Source organism: Mytilus edulis, chromosome 2 (assembly GCF_963676685.1).
Source record: "Mytilus edulis chromosome 2, xbMytEdul2.2, whole genome shotgun sequence".
Taxonomy (NCBI): Eukaryota; Metazoa; Mollusca; class Bivalvia; order Mytilida; family Mytilidae; genus Mytilus; species Mytilus edulis.
Window position 1 is genome coordinate 60353276 of NC_092345.1, and position 13194 is coordinate 60366469.

The window sequence follows — 13194 nt, forward strand, 5'->3', positions numbered from 1 at the left end:
TTGGATATAACTTGGACATGCTGAACTTATATAAATGAAAGAAAGATAATATTTTCATTTCATTATTCAGTATTTACTACAATTAAATTATTATTGACAATGATTAAAATTCAATGTTTAATCTCTCTTATTATCAAACGTTCGATTGTTTATCGATCGTTGTCCTTCCATGTACTGGTCTACATTACGCCCCCGCATTTGGTCATTTTCTGTCGGGTTTGATGAGGAACATATAACAAAATTATAAAAGTGATTTACTAAGACTAAAATAAAATTTTGTATTCGCGCAAATTATTGGATATGCTTATTACATTATCATGATTGAACCGAAATAACCTGAGATTACCCCAGTTTTCTATTGTTTCTTTTTTTAGGGGGGAGGGGGGCGATGCGGTCACATTGCTTAGTCTTTATGATTCTATGTTGTGTATTTTGTAGTATTGTTTGTCTGTTTTTTTTTTCTATTTTAGCAATGGCGTTGTCATTTTACTTGCGATTTATGAGTCTGAATTTCCCTCTGGTATCTTTCGTCCCTTTTTCTAAATATACAGACAACATTGTATTATACAATTAAAGGTTGCTTATTCTATAAACTTTTCTGTATATTTTTTGTTTTGTTGTCTTTATACTATTATTTCAAAGCTGTGTTACTAGTAAAGCGTTTTATTGTTATAATTTTTTTTATGTATATACCGTTTAATGTGTTTCAACTTTTGATTGTGCCATTTGGTTAGGGACTTTCTGTTTTGAATTTGCCTCCGAGTTCAGTATTTATGTGATTTTTATTTTTGTTAAACAACGTTTGTCGTTAGTTTGCTGGTACGACAGCATGCAGCCATGTCGGTATAGTAGGTCCCTGTACTGAGACGTAAAATTGACCTGTAAATCACCAATATTCGAGGAAAATTAGATACAACAATCCTTCTTCAGATCCTAAGGCATTGAAAATTACTATGGCTATGACCTTGATTAAGTTTTAGCATATTTGTTGACATCCATGAACGAATGTCGGAAAGACATTATTCAAGTTTTGAAAAATAGTTCTCCCAGTTGTCTAGCGGCTTGATAACCATGTACACTTGTGTATCTTCCGCATATCAGTGGTATGTCATGCCATATTTCGAGAAAAGACATAAAAAAATCATCCGGATCGAAATGAAAAGTTCATCTACTACAAGTCAGCATCACCAAACAATGTATCAAACGACGGATCCAGAATGCTCATATGAGTACGAGTGTCTAGATATTTTCATAATCTAATTTTATTATAAAGGAACTTCCATTTGTTTCGTGACATTGCTACTCGTTAAAGGAAATGTGTAATTCATTCATAAAAAGTCGGATTTATAATTTGGTTTATCAAAAAGAAGTTATTTCAAAGATATGATAAGTAAATATTTCCTTATAATATTATCTACCGATACACATTGTTCTTATCCCATGTATATAATATGAAAGACATAATTTGTATACACAATAGAAAACGCATGGTACATAGATGGAGTTGATTTTAATGTATGTGATAATTTTTCAGTTTTTTTTTAAGTGGTCATTACACTAGCCTGACCACGCACAAATATATAGTTATATACAAAACGTTTCACATATATAAAAAAAAGCTTCATTGTTTGAATTTTGTTTTAGACATTTGAATAAAAATTGCATTTCATTTCATGAATTATCATAATCAAAATCCTAGATTTAGTTACGCATTCGTTTGATATTTTGCAATATTTCAAGTTTTCCAAGAAAAGAAATATCGTATCTAGAATTTAAAAATAAGAAATATCTGCATTTATGACACCCACAAGTATTAACTGATTTCTGATTTTTTTCTAGCTTTGCTATACTCAATTTTGAACAAAATTCCCCTATTTTCTAAAAAAGAAAATTCCTGCTAAACTTCACCCACTAGTTTACAGTATATAAAAAGATTATAAATAGTAGTTCTTTTTCAATACAATAGTGACACTTTCCGTTTTGGGCGATTTTTTTTTGTAATTTGGCTTCCGTGTAAGTTATAACATGAAGTAATTTCCATTGCAGTTGTTTCGATTTCCGGAAAACTAATTCTAATCTAAATTACCCCAAATAGATATTTTTTCCGACTGCAATGATTATTTATACAGCCAGGTGTCATCTTTTATTAGAAAGCTAATTAACTTATTGTGATTTGTAAATTGATTTGATTGAATTTTCATTCAGTTTTTAAATGTTATTCTTATATGACGTGCTTCTTTCGCTTAGTGAACAATCTCCTGCTCTAAATCTAATAAAATTTGTTTGCACATACTTTTATTGACCTCTTCAGAATAATAAAATTTTATGAAATTATCATGCACTTAATATGTTTCCTTAATTTTAAATCACTTTCAAACTCTTAAACTCATTCTTTTATTATGACTGTAATGTGTTGAATTCCGAAATTGACATATTTGACCTAGGTACGACAACCGTTTCTGCTGGCGGTTCAAACTCCTCCCTCTGAAAAATCACAGTGCAAGCCGTTTGCCTCTTCACAAACAAAAAGGGGAGGTTCACGGAAGAGTCTACAGAAACGCTTTTACACTTATACTTATTGGACATAGAAATTACCTAAATTGTCCTATTCAGAATCGAAATAATTGATGCAAGCTATACTTTATTGTAGTTTTAACATGGGTAGGCATTATATTCGTAATATTTTAGCACTCACTATCGCTCGGGCAAAAATAATCACGAATATAATGCCTATCCATGTTAAAACTACAAGGAGGTATAGCTTGCATCAATTATTTCTTAACCATAATGATTGTTTCCTAAATCATGCTTATTATTGTACATTTACCCCTTGTAACACATACATGTGTCTGAGTGTTGCTTTACAATAAAACCTTGAAACTTGCTGAAAATTTTGAGAAAAGTATTAAAGGATTTATTGTTATAAAGTTCCTATATCTTTTTTTTTCTTCCAATAGAAGCAAAAATCGCATGATATAAAGCACGAACCTTGACAATTGCTAAATAAATTTTACTCCATAAGGTCCTCATTCGTGAAAAAGTTTTGAGTGTTCTGCAAGTCAGTTCAGAATCTAAAATTATTTTTGATAACATCTAGACATTTAATTTGCTCAATATCTCTAGTGTCCGAACATGAACATATAAAGTTTGTATCATATTTTCCGTCTAGAGACCTTAACCAGAATTTACCTATTGCATTCTATTCACAAAAAAAAATGCATGTTTTCTGAGTTTATAATACTTTAAGGACCAAAAATTCCTAAACGTTTTGCCAAATACTGCTAAGGTAAACTATTCCTGGGGTAGCAAAGCCTTAGTTTTATTTCAAAAATTCTAAGTTTTGTAAACAGTTAATTTATAATTATTGACAAATCATTGATTACTCAAGTCAACACAGAAGTGCTGACTACTGGGCTGGTGGTTATTAAAACACAATCAGCAGTGGAATCGACCCACTGGTTGTAAATAAATTCATCATAGACACCAGGTTTCAAATTTTATATTTGCGCCAGACGCACGTTTCGCCTACAAAAGACTAATCGGTGATGCTCGAATAAAAAATAGTAAAAAGGCAAAATAAAGTACGAACTTGATGAGCATTGATGACCAAAAATTCGTAAAGGTTTTGCCAAATACAGCTTAGGTAAACTATTCCCGAACTAGAAAAGCCTTAGAATTATTTTAAAAAATCGAAGTTTTGTAAACGGTTAAATAAACTCAAAAAGACATCATAAATACCAGGATTACCTTCTGTATTACGCCAGACGCGCGTTAATTTATAATAAGGAACATATCAATGATGACTCAAGTCAACACAGAAGTGCTGACTACTAGGCTGGTGATACCCTCGGGAATTAAATCGCCAGCACATCAATAAACGACAACCACTGAACATCAGGTTCCTGACTTAGGCCAGTTGCACACAAATACAGCGGGTTTAAAAGTACCAACCTTTACACTTACTTTAAACAACAATAGAGTAACATCACAATATAAAGTATAAAGACACAATATGAAAAATCAATTGTAATGGCTTAATTCAATCAAAAGACATATTAACACAAACTAGTGAAACCATTTAAAAAAAAACCTCTGCATTTTAGCATCTGTCCTAAATCAGGAAACTGAGGTTCAGTAGTTGTCGTTTGTTTATGTGGTTGTCGTTTTTGGTATAGATTAGAGGAGCGTTGGTTTTCTGGTTTGAATTGTTTTCACTAGTCATGTTCGGGGCCCTGTATAGCTTGCTGTTCTGTGTGAGCCCAGGCTTTGTGTTGAAGACCATACTTTAAACTATAATTGTTTACTTTTATTAATTGTCTTCTTATATCAATATACACTGAACGAAAAAAATATGATCTATGTCACAAAGTTATTACAATATCAATAAAATAAGTTTTGAAATAATAAACACCTTCAAAACGGCAACCATAACATTGAAAAAAAATCCGACAAAATGAATAATGTACACAGGAAATATTTATATGCCGTATCTACGATAGTAGATGGGCATTATGTTTTCTGGCCTGTGTGTCCGTTCGTTCATATGTCCTTTCGTCCGTCTGTCCCGGTTCAGGATAAAATGTATGGTTAAGGAAGTTTATAATGAAGTTGAAGTCCAATCAACTTGATACTTAAAACATATGTTACCTTGATATGATCTTTCGAATTTTAATGCCAAATTAGATTTTTACCTAAATCTCACGGTCACCTAACATAATAAAAAAAATGATAGTGCGAGTGAGACAACAGTGTACTATGGACACATTCTTGTTTATAAAATAAATAATTCTGTTGTTCATAGTACGGAAAAGGGGTGAAAATGTATAGTCATACCAAACAGTTACCAACGCTGTTTTATATATATATATATGAACGTAGTTTTCAATTTAGACTCGTTTATATTTTTTCGTTTGGGCTTGTATCATATTTTCCCTCCGGTTTATATGATCCGTTCATCCTATATTGACTCTTAAAATTCAAGAGTCGATCTGAAATTGAGGGTAAATTATATGGCCTTCCAAATACCGTTTCGATCCCTAACATCACTGAAGAGACATAAATTGTCGAAATCTAGATCTGGTGTACAAAAAAAAATATTGACACCTTGTGTTTGTGGCATGACATCTTGGTCACAAGTTTATCGTTTTCTGTTTAGTATTAAATTTATATCAAGATCCATTTAGTTACATCTCGTGATCAATTTTATTTGGCAATCGCCAATGACAGTCAGCAGGGTTAAAGACATCAGTTGTTCGACCTGTTAGTCAAATGCGTTTTGTTTAAATATACTTTTTCACTTTTTTGGTCTTTTGGAAAATGTTGTTTGTGCTGTTTTTAGACCCTTCTACAACGAAATTTGTTTTACATGCACACGTATAAAAATTGCGGTTTTTATCCAACGCAATCATAGGTTTGAACGTAGTTTTCAATTTAGACTCGTTTATATTTTTTCGTTTTGGCTTGTATCATATTTTCCCTCCGGTTTATATGATCCGTTTATCCTATATTGACTCTTAAATTCAAGAGTCGATCTGAAATTGAGGGTAAATTATATGGCCTTCCAAATACCGTTTCGATCCCTAACATCACTGAAGAGACATATATTGTCGAAATCTAGATCTGGTGTACACAAAAAAATATTGACACCTTGTGTTTGTGGCATGACATCTTGGTCACAAGTTTATCGTTTTCTGTTTAGTATTAAATTTATATTAAGATCCATTTTGTTACATCTCGTGATCAAAATTTATTTGGCAATCGCCAATGGCAGTCAGCAGGGTTTAAGAACATCAGTTGTTCGACCTGTTAGTCAAATGCGTTTTGTTTAAATATACTTTTTCACTTTTTTGGTCTTTTGGAAAATGTTGTTTGTGCTGTTTTTATACCCTTCTACAACGAAATTTGTTGTACATGCACACGTATAAAAATTGCAGTTTTTATCCAACGCAATCATAGGTTTGAACGTAGTTTTCAATTTAGACTCGTTATATATATATATATATATATATATATATATATATATATATATATATATATATATATATATATATATATATATATATATATATATATATATATATATATATATATTGAAAATAGAGAGTCGAGATATAACTTTAAATAAGTAAACATTAATAACAAAAAAGCATTACAGATTGTATGAACAATTCAAATTAACACAAGAGAACGATTTGAGAAAACTCGCAATAACTGAAAGTTAAGTAAAAGCCAAAAACAATTAATAATAAAAAATAATGCATCATAGCCTTTCAAGTTTATTATTCCTATCCTCCTTTGCTTTCGATAAACAGTACACGGTCTTTGCGATTTCGTTTGTTTTCCCGTCTCATATAAAGAACCATATAATGATATATATTTGGTTTTCGTATAGATCTGGAAAATATCTCATTTTAATTTTCGTATCCAATCATACAGTACAAACGATTATATGGTTTAAACTTTTCCCGTAAATGTGAGATATCTTGATTTCTCAACCTCCTAACAACTTTCTAATTCTTTTATCTAACTAAATCTGATCTATATCCACCCTTTTCCGTGTTGAACCCCTACTGCTTTCACATGCCGCTTAAGTCCATTTAATTTTGTTTAAAAAAATATGTATAATATATTATTAATTCGCCACCTTACTAAGTACACACCTTCAGTCGTTCCAGGGTGGTATGGGTGTCTTTCGCCATCTTAGATTGTAAAAAACAGAGAATATAAGGTCCAGATTTTCAATCAAAGTGTAGATTATTTGTCCTAAATTTTTAATTGGCATTTTAAAGGGAGGTTACTCTGAAATAGTCCATTTTCTGAGGAAACCTACATGGAATTTTTCTATTTTGTATTTTAGCCGGGAAAAACGCACGGTGACCCTATCTTTTCTGATATTCACAAGGCATGATCTAAAAGCAATCTTCTCGTCTTTTATTTCACGTTTCTATCATTAAGTTTATATTCTAATCACATAATGCTGATTTTTCCTGTATAATTCATGCGCAATGTGTTATTTTGTCACAACATGTAGCTCAAGAAAATGCGCGATGACCTATCCTTTTTATTTTATATTTTTATGCCCCATGTATGTACATTATGTTTTCTGGTCTGTGTGTCCGTTTGTTTGTTCGTCCGTGGGTCCATCCGTTTGTTTGTTCGTCCGTCTGTCACGCTTCAGGTTAAAGTTTTTAGTTGAGGCAGTTTTTGATGAAGTTTAAGTCCAATAAACTTGAAACTTAGTTCACATGTTCCCTATAATATGATCTTTCTAATTTTAATGCCAAATAAGAGTTTTTACTCCATTTTCACGGTCCACTGAACATAGAAAATGATAGTGCGGATGTGGCATCCGTGTACTAGGGACACATTGTTCATATGTATCAATATATACTACTTTTTTGCAAATTGTGAACAAATTCTATGATTTTTAATTTAGAAAACCATACCACCTTAAACCTCTGAAACGTTTTCGTACAGTTGAAAAGTTTTAAATTTTTCTTCCGATATGTTCTTCATTTGTATTACAGAGTTAAGAATCGTACGCAAACATGTAAAGCTTTGTTTCAACACCAATAAATAAATCAACAAAATTAATTTGTAAATCAAGGACATTGATTCATTACGTCTTCAATTGTGAAGATGACTGACAAAACATCGCTCAAATGGGAAATATCATCTGGTGATACATTTTATAGTGTTAAAGCCAATTCAAAAAATTAAAACCGAAATTTTGTGACGGTTGAATCTATTATATTTTGCTATATAGAGCAATACATCACTATGTACTTCTGCTGTGTATTCGTCGTTAGTCATTGAGGACGGTTGTACATGGTTGCTAATTTGGGTTCTAAATTTATCCAATTCTATTCATATTGACGATGATCGTACCTTTAATAATTCAAATAATGGGTCGGAAAATAGCATGTAACAAAGAAAAATCCTAGGAAGCAATGATGTCATACTAATTAAATGTTTGTGTCGTACTATTGTTGTGATTTTGTGCACTGGTTCATCACTGAGTCATTACTTCGTAAAGTATTGTCCTGAATGACAACTTACGGTAATTATTAAAGTAAGGACGTATTCATACGTTTACCTAATCTTTTGTCATCAATAAAATATATTCGTTCACGGTCTACTACATCAAATTTTTACAATTTATATTGATTTCTGAAAATCATATAAAAAATTGCACATTATATATGTTGAAAGAATGTCAATTCTATGCAATAAGTGATGCCATAATTAAGGCTAGGATGTTCGTTATGGTTCAGTACGGCGTTTCTACAATTTCTTAATAATTAAGGAAATATAGTGCTGTCATACTTGTATTATATGTATGTACTTTGTAGACACTTTTGCAAAAGACAAAGAACATACCAGTACGACACCTGTCTTTCGGGTGGTTACGGGTATGTATTCTGATATTTTACCATATTGAATATAATTTTTTTAAAAACTATATGCTCAAGACATTATTTTACAATATCTGATTTGAAATCTGAATTTTGTATACAGATGTCAACTGGCAACTTTAAATTTTAGATTTCGGATCTGTACAGATTTGTCGGGTGCTCGTTCATAACTGAGTCATAACTGGTATTTAACATAATGAATAGATCTTGTAATTTACTAAATAAAATCAAGAAAATGAGATCAGGTGTGAATGTCATACGCATTGGATCGCACACGTATCAAATATAAAAAAAATACAATAGTTAACGATGCACACTAGATCCTACGACATATTCTTTATGACCCTAGTCTATATTAATTCGAAGGAATTTTACAAAGTTTTCATACTTCACATTTTATTTCTATCAGCGTAAAAACTAAAGATTCGGTACGAATAGAAACTCATAGTTAACAAAAGATAATTGTGTACGTCGTAATTGGTAAGGGTGCATAACGAAAAAAATGATAAATATAAAGAGACTATTACAAATGTAAAAAGTTCGTTAGAGCCGAGAAAAAAATAAGAAACATTTTTTCATTATTTATAACAAATGTTTAATACCATTTTGTCTGTCTAATCTAGAAAATGCATAACATTTCTTCAGAGTGTTTTTTTAGCTGATTTATTATTATCTTGATGACATTCGTGCTCTAAAAACGACAAAAAGTGTAAATGAGGTTTGAATGCTTACATAGTAGCTTCGTTGATACCTTATTCATGAGGTATATAATGCATTATAAGACTACGACACACGTGCAGCTGCCACATATTACAGAAAACAAAGCATAACGGGGTATCCATCCATAACACAAAATCAGTACATGCACAGCAAAAAAAACAATAAAAGCAAAAGAACAGAGTTGTTTTTCTTTTCTTCATCTCAAAGAAAAAGTGAGATCTTTAACACAGAGCAGAACACCTCTCACCTCATTCATGGCCGACACTCTGCTAACCGAGAGAATGGTCGGTTAATCTATATTGAGTATGCGGCTATATGGGCGTTTTTTCTGTTAATCGGGTCGGTTATACTTCTGTTAAAAGTAAAACGGACAAATTAATGTTAAAATCTGTTAAATATACAGTTTTTATGGTATGTTATAAGAACCAAATCAAAAAAAGAAAAAGTGTATGACAAAATAATATCTATCATAGAACATTTTCCACCTGTAAAACATTTCATAGTCTGCGCAGTTTTCCATAAAACTAAAAAGCGTCGCGCAAGTATGTGATAATTGTGCTTATACGCATAGAATTTTTTTTTAATAAAAGGCGAAACAAACAATTTTAGATATAATTTAAAGGACACAAAATCAGAGGTATTATGGTTCAATGAGATATAAGGGGATATCAAATATACAACTGAGGATATTTTCAATGAAAGGAACCATTAATTTTGGTATGTTTTGTTGCTACACTTGAACGTCTATACAAATAGCATTTTTCTAATCTGGTAGAACAATACAATTATCGCATGTATAATCTGGTAACTAACATATTGCAACATTTTAATGAATGCAGGTGTAAAGATTCTGAAACATTTAGAGAGGTATATTGCTGCGATGGATGGAAAGGATATACATGCGACGTTCGTAAGTTTATATACATAAAATTGAGAATGGAAATAGGGAATGTGTCAAAGAGACAACAACCCGACCAAATAAAAAACAACAGCAGAGGGTCACCAACAGGTCTTCAATGTAGCGAGAAATTCCCGCAACCGGAGGCGTCCTTCAGCTGGCCCCTAAACAAATATATACTAGTCCAGTGATAATGTATTTATTTCGTCTTTTTTAGTGAATGTTTTAATAATAAGTTATGTATAGAACGGTGTGATAAAGATTTAAACAAGAATGTGTCCCAAGTACAAGTTTTGCATTATAATTGGAAAGATCATATCATAGGGATTAAGTTTCAAGTTTCAAGTTAATTGGACTTCAACTTCATCAAAAACTACCTCGACCAAAAACTTTAACCTGAAGCGCGATAGACGGACGAACGGACGAACAGAGGGACGAACGGACGAATGAACGAACGGACCAGAGAATATAATGCCTATCATTAATGGGGCATAAAATAGATAGCTACATTATTGTCCATAGCGGAATAATTTTAGTTATACATTTACTTTTTAATGCGCGTGTCACTAGATGAATCATTTTGACGAAATTATATCTGAGATGCGCTTTGTTTCAGAAGTCGTATGCAAGAATATAAATATCCGTAGCAAACATGTTTACTTGATAAGAACTTCTATACAAGTTTTTACTTCATACATGTATTCATTTTTTCATAATATATTTGACTGTTTTTGGTACTGTCTAACTATACCGTACAAACTTGTTCCATAATATGACATTGGTGCAAAAACCTTTTCGTGTTGATGATATTGATATATCTATATATAAGTGTCACTGGGATCATCTTTGCTGTCTAGTTTAGTTTTGAGTGATGTATAAAATCATAGTTTAGAAAACATTACGATTTTGCAGTTTAACGTGGTTACAATATTACGTTTGTTTTGTGTTTTTTACTATTTTCATCATCAGAGATTAATAAATTTCTTCTGGAAATATCAGAACAGGATGACCGCCTTATATTTGCATATCACGAAAACGATATCATTTACACCAAGAACATATTATTTCTAAACAAAATTCTGAGTATGGATATTCGAACCTGTGATTCGATGGGAAAACTGCAGATTTACGACGCTTATTTTTTGTCGATTTTTACGTACAATCTGTATTTTAATAGACTGAACGTTTTACTCAGCTGTATTGCTTGTATACCTAACGGGGTAAATACTACATATACATCTACCCTCAAACCTGTCCGATGTTTCCAAACGCGTCCACATCAACGTCACAGTTTTGCAAAACATGTCTAGTTATAAAAGGGCTCCAAAGCTTACCATTTGTATAAACGGCCAAAACGTGTCCATGTTTTAATAAACACCCAAACGTGTCCAATTCCCCAAACGTGTCCATAGCAAGCCTATTGTTGTTTTCTTTAATTGGAACTACCATATAAATACGTATGTTATTCGGTTATTGCTTTTTATTAACGTATACTCATTTCACTATTTCATTAGAAAATAAGAATATTTTTTTGTTTAGAAGCCATACTTTGCAGCGATTGACAAGATTTATTTCAATCTTGCATAAGATTATACATTTCAAATATTTTATCTTTTCTTGTCTCAGTTATAACGTCTCTCTTCATTCCCTTAAATGTCAAATTTTCGTGAATTTAAATTTCACGGATATTTGACATACGTTAGTAAAAATGCAAATATTTTAAAACATACAGTTATTAGCCCGCAGGCTCCAACCACAATCATTTTAAAGAAGTAGTGTCAAACAAATATATACAAAATTATTTTGATTGTAGGAGTTTGAACTAAATATTTAAATTCTTGTTTATTTCATTTTTAAAGGAATAGTTAAAATCCTTTCCGGCGCAAATGGTATCACTCCCAATTTTTGTTAAGGATCGTTGTTGCCTTGTGTTTCTTCTCGTCGTCTATACATTTACCATAGTCAGTTTTGAATCGAGCATTTGGTATATTAAGCCATTGTTTTATACACATTTGGTGTTTGTTATGTTAATTTCGTAGTTTGCTGTGTACTGCTACATTATTGTTGTTTGTCGTTTTGTCGATTTTGTTCTCTCTTTTCTCTCGCTCTCTCTCTTTCGCATTTTTTTATGTTTCAATGTGTTTTATTTCAGCCATTTGTAAATATTGTAAAAGTGGTGAGATCTGCCTTGGTCCTGATAACTGTGGCTGTTCAAACAAAACTGTAGGAGGAGTCTGTCCTGCTAGTAAGCTTAGACTGTATTCGATTTATAATTGCTAAATTATTGTTAAAAAGTAAGGAAAGGGTAGGTTACCGATGTTCAAACTTCTTAATACGATTAAGGAGAAACAAATCAAACAAACAAAAACTGAGGGAATCGTATTAGCTCCAAAATGAGAATCAGGATTAATAGTGTTTTTTTAAGGTTTATATTATGACACTACACCAAATTGCAAGATTGGAAATTTTAGATTTCTTGAAAACAACAATAACAATTATTTCAATGTTCTCTATGGTGGAGAAAATATACAGTTTGTCAAGAGGGAAACAAATATTAAGCTTACAAGTGCAAATATTAACAATGGCAAAAGTCGACAGATATGGAATATGAGGACAGAAAAAACGTCATTTAAAACACTGTTCATTCATATCCTTGTGCCTTCCGTCAAAGATTCACATGGCTATGAAAGAATAACCTTTGGATTATGTTAATAACGCTTCGTCATAACCAAGGCTCAAACCGAACAACAAGCTATAAAGGGCACCAAAATTGCTAGTGTAAAACCATTCAAACGGGAAAACCAACGGTCTAATCTATATAAAAAACGAAAAACGAGAAACACGTATAAATTACATAAACAAACGACAACTACTGTACATCAGATTCCTGACTTAGGACAGGTGCAAATATTTGCAGCCGGATTAAACGTTTTAATGGTACCAAACCTTCTCCCTTTTTTTGAAACAATAGCATAACACCACAACAAAGAAAAACACACGATAAAATATCAATTGGCAGGCTTAACTCAATCAAAAAACGTAAATTAATACACTATGAACGAATAAATTTGATCTGCGATATCTGAATGCAAATAAACAGTTAATAAAATATAAGGGACAAACAAACAAGTCCAAACAAAGCCATGGCAAGACACCACTGCG

The 13194-nt window shown here is 31.7% G+C and overlaps 1 protein-coding gene across 2 annotated transcripts in view; it reads left to right on the forward strand.

Moving 5' to 3' along the window:
* LOC139512567 (uncharacterized) overlaps positions 1-13194 on the forward strand; it is a 136027-nt gene that overhangs the window by 88519 nt on the left and 34314 nt on the right. For both annotated transcript variants that reach the window (XM_071300287.1, XM_071300286.1), the window contains exons 2-4: positions 8352-8411; positions 9974-10044; positions 12185-12277. In XM_071300287.1, coding sequence (XP_071156388.1) covers positions 8352-8411; positions 9974-10044; positions 12185-12277 — 224 coding nt within the window. The remainder of the gene's footprint in view (positions 1-8351; positions 8412-9973; positions 10045-12184; positions 12278-13194) is intronic.